We start from the raw sequence: 22,096 nt of genomic DNA, 5'->3' as shown, positions 1-22,096 counted from the left end.
CAAATTAATTTCCCTGGTAGTCAGGCCCCAATATTATTAGGTTTTGTTTAGTTAACTTAAATTCATTTGAGATATTGATGTTCTATTTAGCCCTACACCAATTAATTATCATATGGCTCAAAATGTGCAATTTTGTGCTTCAAACTTCCCTTACAGATTTAATAACACTGAACATTAAAAGTAAACGTGTCCCCAGCTGTGGTAGAAAAAGTAACTTACCATAGTACAGGCTAATCCTTTTATAAGGATGCTTTACTAGTCAAGTCAAAGATAGCTTTATTCGATAACAGGTATCTTAAAAGCATTCTCATTCATACAATCATCAGTAAAATACGAGTTATCAAAAAGCAACAGTTAAAATATACAAATCCATAAACACAAGATAAAACTTAACACACAATACAAATTAATTCGATTCCAGCTTGTATACAAGGTGTTATATAAACTGACAGTGCAGTATAAATAAGCAAGCCAATTGAGGTCAGGATAAAAAATGATATAAAAACATGATAAGTCATTAAGATGTCCCACGGAAGAATTTAGACCTTACTATCCAGACGCGGCCAAGGTACTTGGCCACACCACAGGCAAAAAGGGTCCTTGCATCTGATTTCAGAAGGCGCAAAGCAACACTATGTTCATAGGTGCCCAATTGGCTACAGATGGGTTTGAGCCATCTTGTTCTAACCCTCTTATAGGCGAGGCAACCAAACATAAGATGTGCCACACTCTCAGACGGTGCCTTACAGCTGGGGCAAACCGCTGTTGTCTGATGTGGGGCACTCCACTTTGCAGTTAGTTCTCGTACCGGGAGTGAGCCTCCCCTGAACTGTATTTAAAGTGCCCTATCTCGTGGCGTCTGGATGAAATCTAAATATGGTTCTAAAAATATGCACTGCTTGTAAAGGTAAAATTCTACTGTGACCCTTCCTGATCTCGAGTTACTAAGCTCTTGGGCATCAACCCATGCCCAGTATCGCTTTTTGAGCTCAGCCTTACTAGGTGGGGTTTGAGTATCCCACGACTCCTTGAGACCAAGCGCAAAAAGTGTTTTCTTGAGATTAAGCAACCAACTAATTCTTCGGTTGCCATCTAGGGCCATCAATTCCGTGAGTGCGGAGGTGTAGCTGGTAAGCTCAGGAGTTTGTCGCAGGCAGGCCCAGAATAACAAGGGCAGCAGCCTGGCTATATCTCTAAAAGAACGCCTCCCCACATCGCTCATCAGGGGTTTTAATGGTACATTGCAAGGGAGCGTCACTAGATCTCTTAAAAAATTATGTTTGGATCTGCTAATTCCATCTACATTGTCGAAACCCCATAGTTCAGCACCATAAAGGGCTGAACTGACTGCTTTAGCTGCATAGATCGTAAGAGCAGGAGGCGCAAGTCTGCTCTGTGAAAGCGATGTTCTCTAGCTAATGCTCCTGTAACCCGTTTGTGGCTCAAAAGCATTTTATCGATGTGGTGTCTCCAATGTATTTTCTCAGCGAGCCGAATGCCAAGATAATCAAACGTTGTGACTCGCTCTAAGCGGGTTCCATCTAAGGTAAAATTACCTCTATATGGGCTATAGGGGTTAAACACCATAAGCTTGGTTTTAGAGGTGTTAACAATCAGCCCCCTAGACTCACAAAAAAGATTGAATCTATCTAAGAGCTTTTGGAGCCCTGCTGGAGTCTAGATATAAGGAGTGTATCGTTTGCGAAGAGCATGGTAGGAACCCTGTCTCCTGCCAGGGCAGGGGCATCAAATGGAAATTCTTGAAGAAAGCTAACCACCCCATTCATATATAAGGAGAACAGGGTGGGCGCCATGACACAACCCTGGCGTACTCCTCTGTTTACAGGGATCCTGTCTGCCTTCACGTCTTGGGCCCCCCACCTCACTTGAGTATAATTGCCCTTGTGAAGGCGAATAAACAGATTCAGAACCATTGATGGGATCCCCATATCATCTAATAGATGCCACAGCCGGTCACGGGGGACCAGGTTAAAGGCAGTCTTCAGGTAAATAAAGGCCAAATAAAGACTGCCCTTGCCAATTACAACAACCTTCCAGTAGATTAAAAGCAATCTAAATGCTTGCTCTCCTATCCCTGTACAGGCCCTGAAACCCGCTTGATACTGGGAGAGGATATGCTCATTATCCACCCAATGATGAATTCTCTGCAACAACACCCTGTCAACTACTTTCTGCATAGCATCAATCAAACTGATTGGGCGGTAGTTGGCAGGGTCATCCCTTGTACCTTTTTTGAAAATGGGAACCACCTCTGCACCTTTCCAAGAGTCAGGTACTGCACTCCCCTTTGCAATAGAATTGATTAAAAGCATGATATAGTTTGCCCATTTAGGGGGATCTGCAAGAAAATGGTCTCCCGGTAGACCTTCTGGTCCCAAGGCTTTTGCTGGAACTATTTTCTTGATAGCCACCTCTACTTCTTCTGAGGTGAAAAGATCAATATCATTCAGAATGGGACAGGCACCTAAATGGTTATCTGATCCATCTTGGCAAATTGAATTAATCCCAGAGTAAAGTTTCCCACTATGATTAAACCATTCGTGACTTGTGACATGAATAGGAATTAAATCGGGGTCTTTGTTACCTGACCGCCTAACCATGTTCCAAAAAAGACTGGGATCCCTGGCTGCACTTGATTCCTTTAAATTCTGCCAGTGAGTCTCATCCCACTCAAGCTTTGCGTGCTTAACAGCAGTTTTGTAATCTTTTCTAGTTTCTCTTATTGAAGAACAATTTCTGCTTTTTATTGCTAAAATCAGGGCCTTTTTCTTCTGTCTGCAATCCCCATTAAACCAAGTCTGGTGATTTTTACGGCATACACCTGGTTTACCAACATGATTCGAAATAATAAAAAAGGACCCCATCTGGGCTATCATTGTTTCTTACAATTCAGGGATCTTTAACAAACCATCCATTTCACTAAGGACCTACCGCAATTTGAGGGTATTTTCACTAAGGGTGTACCTAATGTCAGCCATTTGGGATTCTTGGGCAGCAACCCTAGGCCATTTCAGGTATCTTCTACAATTAGAAGGGACCAATTCTTTTGTCATCATAAGAGAACCTGCACCCTGGTTTGGGGGAAAAGAAAGAGCCCAGGGGGTTTCCTTAATCAAACTTAATGTGTTATGATCACTATCAGTAGAAGGAACCACTGCCATATCTAATATGGTTCTCCAAAGTCTAACATCAACTAATATGTAGTCGATTCGAGAGGGACAAGTCACTCTGTTATATGTGTTAGCCCCTACAGCGTCAGAGGGAGTTCTACCATTTACAGCCCTTAGCCCGATTTCTAAAGTGAGTGCACTAATCTCAATTGCTACCTGGGACCATTTCTATATAGGAGGTAAATTTAGCAGTTGGACACCCCACTTAATATCATCTTCCTCTACCCCCAGCAAGTCTTCAGAACTTAATGGTTCGAAGGTACAATTAAATTCCCCAGCGATAATAACATATGAATCTGATGGGCAGTTGGATAACTCCTGTTCCAGAGACAAGACAATATTTGATGCTTTGCCCCCTGGTGTCCCTCTTATATAAACATTAAACAGCTCAAGGGTTTCACCTCCTCTACTTCCCTTGATCGAGAGCCACATAATGTCTGGACTAGCATATTGGTGTTCAGTGATTTTACAGCCCATATCAATCTTGGCCCAAACAATAAGACCTCCAGAGGGCCGCCCCCTCCCCATGGGAACGGCAGAAGTAAAAAAGCAAGTATAACCAGACTTATATAGTGGAACTAAGCTCCATGTTTCTTGGAATATACAGATGTGATGTTCCTCAATCAGCTCATTCTAATCAGGTAACAACATTTTGCTATGGAGACCTGCCACGTTCCAAGAAAGGATTTTAAGCTGGGAAGTTGAAATATCATTATACAGAGGGATTTGTTGGACCAAGGGGAGTAAAGCAGAAGGTGGTACAGGGGTATTGATAGATGCTACAGCCCCGTGATCCCTCAAGCTGCTGCCGGAGAGATCACGATGGCTATTAAAAGTCAGCGAGGACAAAAGTTGTTCGGGAACAGTACACAATTGGGTAATGCTAGGGGCGCTTTGGGTGTTAATAGTTGGAATAGATTCAAATTCCTGCCCTAATTCCTGCAGAGGCTGAAAATCATGACATAGTCAATCAACAGCCTCGAGTGAGGACCCTCTTAATGTCGGTAATGGTACTGCATTATCATAAGCCCATGCTCCAGCAATTGTTGGAAAGCGTCTAATCTGGATAGATGAAGAATCCAGGGGACAAGTCCTGTACTCTAATGCCAAAAGATTTTCTGCCAGGTAAGGGCTGGTCAGGGTAAGTTCGATGTAGTCCATAGGTTCATTGTTAGATGTGCATCTCCATGCTCTGATTATGTCTTTCCTAATCAGCGAGCTGCAGCCCCTAACATGACGTAACGTAACCAATGTATGGATTTATTTTCCAAAGATTCATCATTCTCATAGCCACCGCTAGAAACAATTTTTGGGATGTTAACCATAAAAACTGTCTGTGCTTGTATATAAGAGCAAATACATTGCTTATTCTGTTGAGCATGAGCTTTAGTACCCAAAGATGGACGTGTTATGATGTTGGTAGGCCTTCTAGAGTTTGCGGTAACTTGAGAATAGAGTTGCTCTTGCTGAGTACAACAGGGATGAGCTTCAGGGGGACCTCTCTGCTTGTTAGTCGGAGCCATAGTGGCTCGTCGAGATGAGACTACAGGAGCATGCGACGGGCCACTACTTATGGAATCTCCTATTTTGGTACCTGTTGTAAATCAGATGATGGGGAGACTGCTGGTATATGCAATGTGTTATTAGAAACTAGCATTTTCACAGTACCTACAAGCTCCTCAATCGCTCCTCAATCATCACCTTCAATGACCCAACCTCCTCCTTAAGTGAGATAACAGTCTTGAGAAGTGTCTGGGGTGAAGAAAAAAGAGTGGGAGCTATTTCAATAGGGCTCTTCTCAAAGGCTGGGATAGACTGTGGGAGTTGCACTTCCTCAGAGGAGTCAGTCTCCTCAGCCAATACTTCAAATCGATTTGTGCAAATAATTAAGGACTCAAGTTGACCTATGACATCATGAGCGGGAGGAATGGGCAATTGGGGAGGAACGTCGGTCAACAAGTGTGGCTGGAAGCCCAATTGTGTAGTCTCATGACCACACGCTGCGCCTTTACATAAAGGTTTTTGAAACATTGGGGGGACAATAGTTGGGCACAAAGGGGTGGGATCCTGACCATGAAAGGAATTAACATAATCTGTGGGTGCTGGTAGTTCAACACCAAAAAGCCCTTCGCATTCCGTAATGAGATTATCAATTCTATTCATAACGCAATTGTTGGTAACAGTTGCACTCTTTACTGCTTTTCTTGACTTTTTCCCCTTACCTGCCCCGCCAACACGGCCAATTGCCCCCCCTGGGCCCTCCATAGATTCCCTTTTGCCCATTACTGCTCCAAAAATGAAATGCTTTAGGTCAACAACAAATTCACAAATTGGATATTTGTGCCAACAAGAGAAAGATAAAAAGTGAAAAGAAAAATTAATATAAAATGATTTAAAACGTCAATCCCCCTATACTATGTATAGGTGGCTTTAAAACATCCAAAGGTTAATAAATCCCAAGCAATGACAAATAACAAAGCAAATTAGAAATGGATAGCACAACCTTGGCTCGAGACAGTACCTTCAAAGAGTCTTTGTGAAAAGTGTGTCTCAAGGAAAATAAAAATGAAAGGGGTCTGGCCCTGCCCTGCCTCTTCCTGTCAATGACGGGCTAGGACGGGCCCGGCCTTGGCCCGGGCTTTGCCCGGGCGCGTCCCGCACTGTAGGATGCTGGGGGCGAAGATATGGCGCCTCCTGGTGCGCTGCACTGCGACAGTGCCAGGTGACGAGGCAGGGAATGCTGGGTGCTGTAGTTCCGGTAAGCCATTCCCCTCACGGCTGGTGAAACCGGATTCTTGGCCGTTGCCCTCATGGCGGTAGAGCGACGTTGGAAGGAGAGAGCAGCTCCCTCTCTGAAAAGCTGCCCAAGGTAAAAGTAATTGTGCAGCGCGTCCCGCGCTGAGGGAGGCTGGGGGCGAAGATATGGCGCCTCCTGGTGCGCTGCACCGCATCAGTGCCAGGCGACAAGGCAGGGGATGCTGGGTGCTGTAGTTCTGGTAAGCCAGTCCCCTCACGGCTGGTGGAGCCAGATTCCTGGCCATTGCCCTAACACGGTAGATCGACGTTGGAAGGAGAGAGCAGCCCCCTCTCTGAAAAACTGCCCACGGTAAAAGTAATTGTGGAGCGCCTCCTAACTTTACAAGAAATTACTTTTAAAATTAGAAATGGATAGCAAAACCTTGGCTCGGACAGTACCTTCAAAGAGTCTTTGTGAAAAGTGTGTCTCAAGGAAAATAAAAATGAAAGGGGTCTGGCCCTGCCCTGCCTCTACTGTCAATGACGGGCTAGGACGTGCCCGGCCTTGACCCGGGCAAAGCCCGGGCGTGTCCCGCACTGTAGGAGGCTGGGGCGAAGATATGGCGCCTCCTGGCGCGCTGCACCGCGACAGTGCCAGGCGACGAGGCAGGGGATGCTGGGTGCTGTAGTTCCGGTAAGCCATTCCCCTCACAGCTGGTGGAAACGGATTCCTGGCCGTTGCCCTCATGGTGGTAGTGCGACGTTGGAAGGAGAGAGCAGCTCCCTCTCTGAAAATCTGCCCAAGGTAAAAGTAATTGTGGAGCTCGTCCCGCGCTGCGGGAGGCTGGGGGCGAAGATATGGCGCCTCCTGGTGCGCTGCACCGCATCAGTGCCAGGCGACAAGGCAGGGGATGCTGTGTGCTGTAGTTCTGGTAAGCCGTTCCCCTCACGACTGGTGGAACCGGATTCCTGGCCATTGCCCTAACGGCGGTAGAGCGACGTTGGAAGGAGAGAGCAGCCCCCTCTCTGAAAAACTGCCCAAGGTAAAAGTAATTGTGGAGCGCGTCCTAACTTAACAAGACATTACTTTTCTAAGCACCTTATTGAACGTGATAAGTAATGCAAATTGTCTACTTCATTCATTAAGACTTTATTGTTGAACTAATTAAAAGCACTGCAAAGCATAAAAAAAAGAAACTAAATTCACTAAGAGCCTGCTGTGACAGAATATAAAATAGTGTTAATCACGCAGTGACAAAATAGATAGCAATGCTGAATAAAAATACATCTATCAAGAAGGTGCACAGTATTCTAAAAGCCTATCCTTGACCGAGCGGAGACTTCAAAAAAACAAAAAACACCTTATTAGTTTTGGATCAACTTCCTTTGTACATTTCCTAATTTAAGACGAATAAAAGGTCAGCTCAGTACATTTCTAGAGCAGAGAACAGACTCCGACAAATGCCAAAAATATATAGAAGTGCTATTTCCTTAGCAGAACCTATACAGCATTGTGGATTACCCCAATTTTTCTGCGTTCAGATTGAAAATCTAAGAGTGGGAAAACAGAATCTGAGCCTGACACTTGCCCTTCTGTTGTAAGACATTGGAAGGCTCAGATATGTCTGTCTTTGCTTAAATGATCATAAGGTCATCAACATATGCTTTTCTATTCTGTCATTTGATAATCTTCACCATACGAAAATAAGTTAGCTTGTTCCATGAGCAGTACTTTGGTAGTTGAGTTTTCCACAGATCATCAGGATATACGTTATGGATTGCTTTCCTTAAATATGCCCTTCAACGGTTGTGTACAGGTTGCTAGATATATTCCGTTCCGGTCAAATTAAACTTTAAAACAAATTAAAAACGTAGGAAAACTCTTATGTTATCTTGTTACTCAAATCCATTAATTGAAGAGTCTAGATCTAATCATGTTCTTTCTGATCATGTATTGAATACTTCAGAAATGCTTCATTCCAATAAATTCATTGCACAAAATGCTGAATTGAATCACGGTGTGAAAAGATAATATTTAAAACGTACTGAAAATGTGGATGTCCACTTCTCAAGAGCGTGAAATATACATTTTCAACAATTGCAAAGCTTCACCTAGCCCAAACAGTACCTTGGCTGGCTGATTGCCAAAGCTTCCATCTACTGGTGAATTTGAAGAAAAATTTCTGAGACAAAAACTTTCCAGGTTGATTCCTCTTGGTGTACTGTAGCTGTATACTTCATGGGAACCTCCTTCGGAACAACACTAGGTTTGCACCAAACTATTGCTATTTGCATATATTTGACGTCTGTAAAATGATATCTGTTTTTATGTCTCAACTTGCCATGATTCCCTGTCATTGAAGGAATAAATATATAACCAATTAACTTTCATGAACATACTGTCAAATTCATTTTATTGTGGCCAGAAAATATGATTTCAGGTAGTTCCTACATGTCACTGAGACTCTGAATCTGAATTTTTCTCTACAGCCATGTTATGTATTTATACTATTGTGTGTTGTATCTCATTACTAATTAGACATTTATGAGCCGACAGCTATGGTAATAATGGTTTCTGGTTGCAAGGCTTCTTTATCATAGGAATGGTGTTGGTTTGCAAGGGAATGGCATTGGTTTAAAAACTATATTTTGATTCATACTTTACAGGGAATGGCCAAAGAAGAAACAGAGTTAAGATTTCGCCAGTTGACGATGGAGTATCAGGCTCTTCAACGTGCATATGCTCTGCTTCAGGAACAAGTTGGAGGAACGCTAGATGCGGAACGAGAAGTTAAGGTCCAAATGGCTTAAATTACCTGATATAAATCAGTTTTTAAATGTTGTTATGCAGCTCAATTAACAATCAAATGTGTGCATGACCTTTTGATCAAATGAAATACTCTAGCTGGATTTGGTACAGATAAACCAGAAAATTAAGAATGATTGGTGAACCCCAAAATTGATTTCTGTTCTTGAGTGGGACTAACCTAGTCCCTGTATCCGACCTGCACTCCATCTGGGTCGGCATGAACTTGTGACTTTCCCTGATAGCAACCAGATGACCTTAAGTGGCACATCTCCAGTTCTACTGATTGGATTTTTGTCATTCTGGTATTGTTTTATTTATTCAGATACATCCTATGTTTCTAAATTGGTTTGGGATTTTTATTGAATTGTGTTTCCACTTTGTTACTGTTTGTAGGCTAGCCAAACTTCATCCTGACAAGATATGTGGTTGTTACCTCAGTGGAGTTTCTACCCCCATCAACCAATAACTCAATTTCTTAAATTGGTGTTCAGTGGTGAGATTCAGTATTTGTGCAGTGGTAATCAGGGGCCTATTGTGATGTTAGTCAGGTGATCATCCGACTGACACCGTAGCAGGATAGAACCAAACGAATTATTAGGCAGCGGTTCCATCCGCTGAATTAGGATGGAGTCGGAAACATCTATTTTCCCATTACAGCTTGTGCGACAGCTGGAAAAGGGCTGCAGCACAAGCTGCAATAGTAAAATGGATGTTTGTCTGCAACACTGTGCATTTATGTTTTGCCCCCAGGCCCCATAGCGGAGGCCCAGGGAGGACGTGAGCCCTGCCAGGGGCCCCGCAAAGTCACTTTCCACCTGCCTTTTCATGGCAAAAGCGAAATTGTAATCCCAATGGTGGAGCCAACACTGGCTCCACTGCCATTTGAGGAATATAATTCCGACCGCCACCTCAATGGGCTCTGTGAGGCCGGCAGAAGCGGAGTGGAATTCCCCCGCATGTTTCGCTTCGACTGCCAGTATCGTAATAAGGTGGTCAGACGGAAACTTCTGATGCCGTTTCGTAGAGCCATAAAAACCTTCCTATTTTAGCTCCCTTGTTTTAGTACCTTTCTGTTGTATCATCTCCATGTTGTGTTATGACTGCTCCTTGTCTTTGCGCCGGGATGCTCCTTTGCTGGAGTCGCTGTGCGCTTAATAAATTGTTATAACATAACATAACATAACATGTCGGGTGGAAAGCTGTTGGATGGCTTTCTGCCTGACATCATAATGAGGCCATCAGTGATTTGTGCAAAAATTCCCTTATAAATAATATAGCATCAGATTCAACATTTATTTTAAATTCTCCTTGATTGGCTATCTTATTTCTTTTTTCAAAATGTATTCCTGACTTACGTTTGTTTCACCTGTGATACCTGCTTGAAAAGATGGACTTGGAGCTTAACAGCATTGAGAACCTGAAGACGGCAAAGTTGAGGAAGCTCTGCTTGCATAGGGGATTAACCATGGAGAAGGGGGCCACATACGTAGACTTTCAAATAGCCCTAAGAGCTTTTGAGGAGATCTGCAGGATGCAAGCTGCAACCAGAGAGCAGGATGGCAATAAGCCTGAGTAGGAGGAGGTGAATGTGGAGGACGAGACTGAGGAAGAGAAAGGAAATGGCATGGCCACAGGCCTAGAGCTACAGCAAGAACAGGAGGAGAACCTGCTTATAGGAGCAATGTCCCCAGCCAGCCTGTTTTCTTAAAAATCTGGAGTACAGAAGGGCTGAGAAGGATCTTAAGCTGCAGCTAGCTAAATTGAAATTTGAAGCAGCCAAGGAGAAGGTTACTGACAAAAGGGCCTACCAAGAAGGCTGACAGGGGCTTGGAGGAAAAGAAACGCGTGTTGGCTTATGAAGCAAGACTGAAGGAGCTTTAGCTGAAAGCCAAACAATTCTCAGGTTCTAGCAGCAACGGTGGCAGTGAAAATACAATGTCCAATAGAGACAGCAGGGTCCACATGCCCAAGTATCTTGTGTCTAACCTTGTTGTCAGGTATCTAACAACAAAATCCCCAGCACACATCTTGTTTATGGTTATGACAGCTGTAGCCACAGTAGGTCAGAAAAGGTATCACAAGTATTAGTATGGCTCTATTTTGTTCTTTATTCTTCTTTTCTGTTCCTTGGTTTTCAGTATTATATACAGGTGACAAGCCAACACGTGTCTCGTCGCCATCAAGGGATTACCCCGCTACTTTTTCAAAGGCTGAATAGAATACAGAGTACATAATCAACAAACATGTTGTCAATGAAGCAAACCAGTACATCTGTAAAGATCCAATAATGAAACACCTATCTAAAGTGCATATAAGCCGAAAAGGCCAAAAGGATAAAAAGGTAAGTAATGCCTGCCAAAAAAGAAAAACAACAAAAACCAGTAAACTGACAACATCTAAGTCAAGGTAAAGCGAGGAAGTGTGTGCACGTGATCACTCTATCCCACCACACAATCGATATCATTGTGGTGTTTTTCTTATAAAACCTCACACACGGCGCAATCAGATCTTGCAAAGCACCCGTGTTTAGAACATACGTGCAACACTCTAGTCTACATGCCAAGACACCAACCTCCTGAGTCTTGAATTTTATATTGGGCTAAAAATGGGAGCAAAGTGAGTTCTCATTAATTCCAAAATCACTGGCAAAGAACTTGTGAACACCGACTACTGTTAAAACTCCATAATGTGTCCAAATATATATTTTCAGTGTGGTGATAATTCCAACCCACACGGTCTGTAGGTATGGCCAATAAGAAAAAAAGGCAGTCCCAACTATCGGATGCCGAATCTGGTCCGTTGCCTGTGAATTCAAAGATATGGAGTACCCTAATTGTAACATAATGTTGTAAGAAATAGATGATAAGTCGAGGGAAAACCCTCCAATATCCTATCTAAGTGTTGTGCCCCACGGTCGATAATAAACGTCTATACACCGCAAAATTTAAAGCCGTTATCAGTAATGGCTGGTTCTCATATGAAAATGTTGTTGCTGGTATGTTAAGCCAAGTAGCTATCTATGTAATGCGGACAGAAACTGTAGAATCAAATAGCTCTCTGCATGTGGTTCGTGACATATTTATACTCGATATTTTAATATAATGGTCCTACTACAGCCCTCTTTCGAGCTCAACACCACTTACCCCCCCCCCCCCATGTTAAGTCCAGTAGCTAACTACATGATGCGGGCAGAAACTCTATAGAGTCGGTGTGTAAAAACCACGTGTGGTTTGCGACGCGTTTAAAATCGATATCCTAACATAATGGTCTTAGTACAACCCTCCTTCAAGCTCAACACCAAATTATCCCCCATATTCCTTACCGTATGTGTAGACGGTGTTATTACTCCTGTGGGTCCTATCGAGTCATGTCAAGTCCTCGAGTACGAGTGACAGCCTATCGTGTGGCCCTCTTAAATAGCCGTAGATACAAAAAGCCCGCGAAAAGCGTAGGGCTTGGGATTATTTACCCAGAGAAGTCCATCCACCCAGGCGCCATCTTGGAGTGGTGAAAATCCTAAGTGTTCAAGCACCGTAACATAAATAAAACTGTGGTCTGACGTCCTGCTCCTATTTAAAACTACACAGACTATCTTTAGCGATATCTTAATTGTGAAGCCCCGAATGCGAGCATTAATAAATAAATATTTCTCATCAGTTTGTGTATGTGTTCATAAAATGAAGCACCGCCCCGTATGTCCTCATAGGTTCCTCTGAGTAAAATAGAGAGAAAAGGAGAAGTGAAGAGGCTTGAGAAAAACTTAGCCTAATTATTCTTTATAAGATTTACTCGTATCTAGCGTTAACAGGCAATGCAAGTCCCTTGTGTATACGCTCCATTTTGGAATGGGCACATTCTCAATGGTTACTTTACACAGTCTGCCCCTTATGATCCAATCAGCGTAAAATTGTAAGTGTATTCGTACATCCTCCAGGTGACATTCATTCTAAGAAACAGCTTAAATATATGGCTTAAATATACTTTTATAGGTGTTTAATTATTGGGTCTTTACAGATGTACAGATGTACTGGTTTGCTTCATGGACAACATGTTTGTTGATTATGTACTCTGTATTCTATTCAGCCTTGAAAAAGTCGTGGGGTAATCCCTTGCTGGTGACGAAACACGTGTTGGCTTGTCACCTGTATATAATACTGAAAACCAAGGAACAGAAAAGAAGAATAAAGAACAAAATGTACGCATACTAATCCTTGTGATACCTTTTTTGACCTACTGTGGCTACAGCTGTCATAACCATACACAAGATGTGTGCTGGGGATTTTGTTGTTATGTACTGAAAGTGAGGCTTATGCTGAATTAATTTTGGAAGGCTAGTGATTCTCCCCACCTTACAGCACCTTCGAATTAGATATTTGTTTAAATACAGATAGTGGGCGACATCGCCCTTGTAGCACCATTTCCCTAAACAGTATACCTTGTTGTCAGGTATGACATAAAGAAATGTTTTGAGGCATATGAAGCAGATCTCAAGATGAATAGGGTCCTTGAGGGGGATTGGGGAGCCAGTATCTGGAGGCATATACCCAATAAGGAGAGGGGTTCATTGCTGGTCCTATGAAAGTGTGACAGGATGAATTAACCACTCATGAATGAAACCCTTGTCAGGAACTATGGTCTCATCCCTGAGAATTATAGTTAGGTGGATTTCACAGATTACGTTTTTGTACGGTGCTGGATAGGTGGGTGAAGGACAGTATTGTGAGTAATTACAATGATTTGTACAATTTGATTGCAAGAGAGCACATGTTCAGTAGTTGGTTTCCAGGACGGCACCAACATCAGATAGATCGCAAGCTCAATGGCCCCAGGGAGCTTGCAAATGAAGTGGACCTCTGGCTCAGCACCAGGGTTCACAAGAAGCTACCTGGGATTGACCCTGAGGAAGTGGTTCAGGCTCCACCCAGCAGAGTAAGGGGTAGCACCACAGTGACCCAGACTGGTCCCAAAAGGGTGTGGAGGGAAGGATTCCCCTGGCCCTTCTAAGAATAGGGAACGGAGGGTTTAGTGTGCAGTGTCCCAAGGCATCCCATTTCCATCCCCAGTGCTTTGCGCCAGGGGACTTGGTCTGCACCAAGAGACCATCCACTGATGGGACCTCCATAGGGGTGACCAGTCTGCCCTTAAGGGGAGGTAGTCCCCTGGAACAAAGGGTAGAACATGCCCTGGAGTCCCTCGGGGTGGAAATTGTCACTCCCATAAAGTCATAGTTAATGGGATACCTGTTTCTTCCCTAAGACATATCTGTGTCAGGCAGACCATATTGGTGGAAAGACTGTTATCGCCCAACATGTATATAGGGTAACTCAGACCCATGAGCAGGAGTTATTTTACCTTATGGCTCTGGTGTCTCTGGAATGGTGTGGGGACCCGACCCAGAAGAAGGTCATGGTTAGCTTCCCAGATGCTCATTGACTAGATAATGGAATATTAACTTCTACCAGTGTTAGAAAAGCTGGGAGGTGTGGCCTCCCAGGGCACCCTGAAAGCTCAAATTTCTGGAGGTACTACTCTCAAACGGAGAGTATAGATGCCCAGATGGTAAGGCAGGAGGTGGAAACAGTCAACGGTGTGAGAATTAGTGGATCTGGGGTTGCAGGCCCTGACAGAAGAGCACCCCAAGACTGATCATGGTGGGGCCACTTCTGACCTGAAAGTGTTGCCTGTTATGCTAAAGAGATAGAGGACAGGAGATGGGCACCAGGCACACCCGTTCATGACACAGACAGCAAGTCATCCTTGAGGAGGCTGGTGCTATTTAATGTCCCTGCACCGAATACAAAGGCTGGGTTAACCAGAATCCACTTCATATCTCTTTAATCCACTGCCAGATGCACACTGCCCCTTTATCTCACTTTTGCAGGCTCCTGCTTTCACCCTTGTTGACGGTTTTTCGTCTTCTCTTCTTTCCTGTTTGTATGTTTTCACCTCTGTTGCACTTGAGGAATGTCTGATAAGGAAAAATTTGTGCCAGTATTCCCTACAGTCAACCACTGGCTCAAATGAGGCACTATGCCTCCCCACCCCCTATCTCAGGCGCGGCCGGCACAGGTATCAGTGGTGGGGCGGGGTTAGTGGACAGACAACGGGATAGGGAAAGCAAAATAAATACATGAGTAAAACCACTTACCTTGCACTCGCTGCATCGCCGAGTCAGTGGTGCGACGATTGCAAGGTTAGTGGTTGTATTTCTTTTTTAATTTTACTTTCCCTATCCTGTCCCCACCCCACCCCCCACCGATGTTACTTCTGCCGGCCGCGCCTTTCCCTATTCTTTAAATACTTCAGCCCAAAAGAATTTACTAAATAAGCCAAAAGGCTGCTGTGACATTGTATTCATTATGTGCATGCATGTAGACATGTAGACATACATGCTCTGATAGTCTCCGTGTATGTCTTAACACATATGCGTGACACATGTTGCTACTCAGAGTGGCTTCTTTTTTTTTTTTTAGCTCATTTTTTTTTATAGTTCCAAAGCACTCAACAGCCTTTTTAAAACAGTAACATGAAAGGCACTGGTAAAGCCAAAACCTTGGCACTCATCTGGTAAAGGCGAGACCGATTGGCTTTGCCAGTGCCTTTTTCTTTCTGAAACAATCTTTAATCATCAAATTTGACCTTTCTAGCCTTCTCTGGTGCTATCGACTGTCCCCGCAAGTCTTAACTTCAAAGCAGCACACATGAAATGAGTAAGGGCCTCTTTAACATGCAGGAAGGCAGTGCCTGTCTGTGAACAGTCTGCTTTGAATACATAACATCCCTTGCGTGCAGCTTGGAATCGAGAATTTTGATTTATGGCTCCTAAAAAAACGCGTTTTTCACTCTCCGAGCGAAAGAGCAGTATTTTGTGTTCAGCAATATTACATTTGCATTTTTATACCCCCAATCAGTTTACCGGGTTCTAGCAGAATATTTTATGGAAAACCCTTAACAATGAAACCCTCTGTCAGTCAATCAACAAGAGTCTTAACCTTCTTAAAGGCCTGGAATGTAATTCCTTTTGGATCCTTTAAGATTACACACAAGCTGCTCCTTGGCATTGTGACGTGCTCTCAAGTTAAAAGGAGAGCGTCTCCTAATTGATGTGCAAATTACAGCTCATTATCCCACTTCCTGTTCTATCTCGACATGAATCTTTTGAACAAGTGACAGGGCTGTGCCCTTTAAATTGCTCAGCACATATAGCCATTTGTTCAGGTAACTGAAACCATGGCTGATAGTTTTTCACAGGACTCACTGCCAAACGTTATGAATGTGTTCTTTATCAGACTTAATCAAACACTCTTCCAGGAATCTACGGATCTATAAATGTACTTAAACAAAAAAAAATATAAGTACTTAATATAAAGCCCAGGAGAAGAGTTTTTATTTACCTCTTTATTAAATTATCGAAACATTGGAAGTTGAATCTTTCTGGATATTTACTGTAGGTAAAATGTATTGGCATCATTATTATCCATGTTACCAACGGGGAAGGTGCACATTACTGCCCTTCATTCACAAGAGTGCAGTATTTGTAGCATACCATTTTAATTGGTCAGGGGTTTGATTCACCAAAATTACAGGGGTGGCAAAAATGACATCATGTGCCCTTTGTTAATGGATGACATCACAGGAAGTGGCATCACACGACCTCTTACCTGGTGACATCACATGCAATGACCTTTGGATGCCAGAGGACAGCCTGGCTCCCAGAAACAGTTGAAATACAGTTTATGCCTGCAGCCCAGCTATGACCTTCGTGACACAGAGCAGGCCCACGGGCAAGCCGGATGTTGTAAGCTGTGAGGCAGTGAGAGTGCAAGATCTTGTTTGAACCGAGGAAGATTCCTGCTGGTCTAGGAAGCAAGCACTCCACTGCACAAGCAGTAACTTGCTTGTAGGCATGTAGGAGGTGTTAAAAACTTGGGGTTTTGTTTATCACATAGACAATTTTTGGGACTTGTGTTCCAGGTTCACTTCAGTTGATTGACCTGAACTGACATATCTGAAAACAATATTTTGTATAAGAAAAATCCTACCTTCTGAGCACCATCCTTTTAACAAGCATTGGCAAAAGCTATTGACTTTGGCAATGTGGTTTTGACATGTTTGACACTAGTGTGGAGTGGGGGGAGTAGAGTGTTGTAGACTGGATTTATTGAAGTAGAGTGTTGTAGAGTGAAGTAGGGGGAGTAGAGTGTTGTAGAGGTGAGTAGAGTTTGGTGGTTCAGTGGCAGAGATTTTCGCAGAGTGGAGTGTCATATAGTGCAGTGTCGTAGAGTAGATGGGAATAGAGTGGATTAGCATAGAGTGGAGTGGAATGGAATAGGGAGGAATGGGTTGGAGTGGATTGAGGTAGTGGGGTGTATTGGACTGGAGTAGATTGGGGTGGATTGGATTGGGATAGAGTGGGTTGGATTGAGTGGAGTGGGGTGGATTGAAGTGGGTGGATTGGATGAGGTGGATTGGAGTGGGGTGGATTGAAATGGGGTGGGGTGGATTTGATTCAGATCGATTGGAGTGGTGTGGATTAGATTGTATTGGGGTGGGGTGGAGTGGATTGGGGTGGATTGGATTGGATTAGAGTGGTTTGCAGTGAGGTGAATTAGAGTGGAATGGATTGAAGTGGAGTGGAGGGGTGGATTGCATTGGAGTGAAGTGGATTGGAGAGGGTTGGATTGGACTGGAGTGGGGTGGGATGGATTGGACTGGAGTGGGGTGGATTGGACTGGAATGGAGTTGATTGGAGTGGTGTGGTGGGCTGAATGGATTGGATTGAGTGAGGTGGACTGAAATGGGGTGGGGTAGGTTGCAGTAGGGCAGAGTGGGGTGGATTGGAGTAGAGTGGGGGTGGATTGGACTACAATTGAATGGGGTGGATTACATTGGAGTGGGATGGAAAGAAATGTGGTTGGGTGGGATGGACTGGAATGGGGTGGGGTGGGGTGGATTGGATTGGACTGGACTGGGGTGGACAGGAGTGGGGTGGAATGGAGTGTGGTTAAATGGAGGAGGGTGGAATGGGGTGGGGTGAATTGGAGTAGGGTGGATTGGATCGGTGTGGGGTGGGGTGGATTGGAGAGGAGAGGACTGCATTGCAGTTGGGTGGATTGGATTGGAGTGGAGTGAAGTGACGTGGTTTGAGTGGTGTGGGGTGAATTGGAGTGGGGTAGATTGGATTTGGATGGATTGGATTGGTGTGAGATGGATCGGATTGGAGTGGGGTGGATTAGATTGGGGTGCGGTGAGGTGGATTGGATTTGGATGACGTGAATAGGACTTGAGCGGGGTGGATTGGAGTGGGGCAGATTGTTTTGGATTGGAGGTGGGCAGATTGTTTTGGATTAGAATGGGGCAGATTGTTTTGTATTGGAGTGGGGCAGATTTTTTGGGATTGGACTGGGGCGGATTGTTTTGATTTGGAGTGGGGCAGATTGTTTTGGGATGGGAGTGGGGCAGATTGTTTTGGATTGGAGTGGGGCAAAATGTTTGTATGGAGTGGAGAAGATTCTTTTGGAATGGAGTGGGGCAGATTGATGTGGGGCAGATTGATGTGGGGCAGAATATTTTGATTTGGAGTGGGGCAGATTGTTTTGGGATGGGAGTGGGGCAGATTGTTTTGGATTGGAGTGGGGCAGAATGTTTGAATGGAGTGGAGCAGATTCTTTTGGAATGGAGTGGGGCAGATTGATGTGGGGCAGATTGGAGTGGGGCAGATTGTTTTGGATTGGAGTGGGGTTGATTGTGGGGGTTGGGTTGTAGTGTGGTGGATTGGGGATAGAGTGGGGTGGATTTGATTGGGGTGAGTTGGATAGCACTGGAATGGGTTGGATTAGATTGGGCTGGATTGGGGTAGATTTAATTGATGTGGTGTGGATCGGATTGGAGTGGGGTGAATTGGGATGGAGTGGATTGGAGTGGGGCAGATTAGAGTGGAGCAGATTGTTTTGGATTGGAGTGAGGCAGACTGGATCGGGCTTGATAGGAGTAGGCAGAATGTTTTGCATTGGAGTGGGGCAGATTAGAGTGGGGCATACTGTTTTGGATTGGCGTAAGGCAGATTGGAGTGGAGCAGATTTGAGTGAGACATATTGGAGGGGGCAGATTAGAGTGTGGCAGATTGTTTTGGATTAGAGTGGAATGGATTGGAGTGGGATGGATTGAAGTGGGGCAGATTGTTTTGGATTGAGTGGGGCAGATTGGTATGGGCGATTGGAGTGGGCAGATTGTTTTGGATTGGAGTGGGGCAGATTGGCGTGGGGCAGATTGTTTTTGATTGGAATGGGGCAGACTTGGGAGGGGCAGATTGTTTTTGATTGGAGTGGGGCAGATTGAAGTGAGGCAGATTGAATTGTTTCGGATTGGAGTGGGGTAGATTGTTTTGGATTGGAGTGGGGCAGATTGTTTTGTATTGGAGTGGGGCAGATTGTTTTGCATTGGAGTAGGGCAGTTTGGAATAGGGTTGATTGGAGTGGGCAGATTGATCTTGATTAGAGTGGGGCGGATTGGAGTGGGGCAGCTTAGATGGGGCCGATTGTGTTGGATTTAGTGGGGTAGATTGTTTTGTATTGGAGATGGGCAGATTGGAGTGCAATGGATTGGAGTAGGGCAGATTGATTTGGATTGGAGTGGGGCAGATCAGAGTGGGTGGAATGGTGTGGGCAGCTTGTTTTGGATTGGAGTGGAGCAGATTGTTTTGGATTGGAGTGGGGCAAATTGTGTTGGATTGAAGTGGGGTAGATTGGATTGGGGCAGACTGTTTTGGATTTGTGTGTGGCAGATTGTTTAAGAACGGAGTTGGGCCGATTGTTTTGGAGTGGGTAAGCCTTTTTTGGATTGGAGTGGGGCAGATTGCTTTGTATTGGAGTGGGGCCGATTGGAGTGGTGTGGATTAGAGTAAGGTGGGTTGGGAGGATTGGCATGTGGTAGATTGGTTTGGGGTGAGTAGTTTGGATTGGAGTGGGGTGGGTTGGACTGGTCTTGGGTGGATTGGATAGAGTGAGGTGGATTGATCTGGGGTGAGGTGGAGTGGATTGGCATGTATTGGAGTGGGGCAGATTGGAGTGGAGTAGATTGGGGTGTACTGCAAGATTATGTGTTAAAGCATCATTTCAGAAATTATACATTAGAAAGAAATTATGTCACTTTCCAATTACATAGACTTTTAAGACAATGCCCATGATCAAAAACAAAAGAAAACATAAGTGCAAAATAAAAAAAGAAGACTTGCCAAAATGAAAGAAAGATAACTATAGAAAATAATTTTCTGTTTGGCCTGCTGGGCACATTTTTGCCAGTCACACGCCTTCTGTTTGCTGGGACACTAAAATTTAAAATGAACAAAATAGTACCTCAATCACATCGGGAACAGCAGACAGGCACTGATTACGTTGAATCAATCAGTGCTTGGTCCCTGCTCCACAGAGAGGAACGGAAATTATGTTAGGCCTGAATTATGAGGCTGTAAAGAGGAGTGTCATGCAAGCCATCAAATGGTAAGCAACGGGCCGGCTTCAGGCACTTTTCTGTATACAAGAGTTTCTCGCACGTGAGACACATGCTAGCGCATGCTCTCACAGGCTCAAACCAAAAAAGTGACTTCTCAACAATCTCTTATGCCAAGCTTGACTCTCCAGTGGCCATGGAGGTTGACTTCATGCCATCCTTTGCCCGACCATATCCCCATATGCATAGACTAAAGCTGCAATATGCATGGACCTGGGGAGTTGCTCTGTGCTGTAGTATAGTAAAATGTATAGTGAATTACAGTTAAGTCAATAATCACTGTCTGTGTCTGACTTTGCCTACGTAATAAAAACTTTACCCACAACTAAGGTTTTAGCTTATATATTTGCACTACTTTCATTGCTTTACATTGATCCACAACCGCACTCAACCGCTTTAATATGTATAGCATTTTAAGAAAGTTTAATGCGTCTTCCCTCATATCCTACAGACTCGTGAGCAGCTGCAAGCAGATGTGCAACGGTATCAAACGCAAATAGAGGACCTAGAGAAATCTCTTGCAGAGCAGGGGCAGGTATGGAATCTGTTTTGCATGCATCATGGAAATAGTGCTGTTCAAAGAGCCATAGTGATCTAAAGTTTCCTTTATGCTGATGTTAATCTCTGATGCTATTGTCAAAATTAAGAATAATTAGTGTAACTAATACATTGTTTTCAACCATCACCTCCCTGAGAGTAAGTAAAGCAATATGTTGAGTTAGTGCCCATAATGTAAAATCAAAAACAATCGAATATAGGTAATATGCAGAGAGATTGTTTGATTAGCCATACATTTTGAAATGAATGCCCATACAATCTGTTTTGGAGTGATGTCTCACAGGGATGCTATTATTATTGTGGAAATGAATTCACGGTGCAGAATACAAAAGTTGAGGGGCCTCGTTATATAACAAGTGGTAGCTACCACCCTAAATGGAATCTGGAGTTTGGAGTAGTGACAGGGGGGAACCCTTTTGGTGGAAAATTGCTGCCACCGAGAGCTCATGGTGGGTAGCAATATTATGCTGTCAATTAAGTTATGGACCATCACAACATCAGTTTGGTTTAGTAAACAGGTATTCCAGAACCGATGCTCAGAATACATAGGTATCTACATTTAGGTAAAACCATTTGCTAATATTAATGTGGGTGGCATCACCACCCTGGTGAGTGTGGACCCCGTGAGGCTCAAGAAGAGGGCACAGAGGAGAACCACTGCCCACCCTTCTGAGGGGCCAAATTGACATCCTCGGAGAGATCTCAACTTTTCTCCCAGCTATTGTTTGGAAGGGAAAACAGAGCACTAAAGCTTTCCCTGATCACTCTTGGAGAGAGGGGCTACATTACGTAATCTCTCTCTGATAGAGCATCAATTCTTGTGGCCGTATTACAGAAAGTTCCCCAGGGCGGAATGGGCTTGAGCACCTGCTTTGTCCCCCCCCCCCCAGGGCACTTTGGTGTTACAGAAGGGACTGCAGACACTTGTTAGTTGACCACTGTTGTATTAACAATGGTAGTTGTCTTGCAGTTGTATTAGTTCTCTTGTAATTGTATGTATTGTTCATCAGATGTTGTCCATTTAATTCTTATCACATTTTTAAGTCTGAATGATTTTTGTTAAAATTTCAGGACATGAAATTGATTGAGGAAAAGCAAGCACTATATAGAAGAAACCAAGAGCTTGTGGAAAAGGTATTTGTTTCAATGATTGATTGTGTCTAAATGTTCAATATTTTCAGCAGTCCATTTGATGCACATGACAAGTTAAATTCACTTCTCTGGCTGCCTGCAAAATGTAGAGTAAAGGTACATTACTTGCAAAATATTTCAGTTTAGGTATTTTTTACCTCCA

General features: G+C 43.9%; 1 protein-coding gene across 1 annotated transcript in view; it reads left to right on the top strand.

The window, feature by feature from the left end:
* The window catches only part of JAKMIP3 (Janus kinase and microtubule interacting protein 3), an 893,040-nt gene that overhangs the window by 649,515 nt on the left and 221,429 nt on the right, over positions 1-22,096 (top strand). Inside the window, exons 11-13 of the mRNA XM_085606202.1 lie at positions 8,595-8,723; positions 20,696-20,779; positions 21,874-21,936. Of these exons, the coding sequence (XP_085462328.1) occupies positions 8,595-8,723; positions 20,696-20,779; positions 21,874-21,936 (276 nt within the window). The remainder of the gene's footprint in view (positions 1-8,594; positions 8,724-20,695; positions 20,780-21,873; positions 21,937-22,096) is intronic.

This window comes from Triturus cristatus, chromosome 1_2 (genome assembly GCF_964204655.1).
Source record: "Triturus cristatus chromosome 1_2, aTriCri1.1, whole genome shotgun sequence".
Taxonomy (NCBI): Eukaryota; Metazoa; Chordata; class Amphibia; order Caudata; family Salamandridae; genus Triturus; species Triturus cristatus.
The sequence above is the reverse complement of the archived record's forward strand: the minus strand, read 5'-3'. Positions and strand labels throughout refer to the sequence as shown.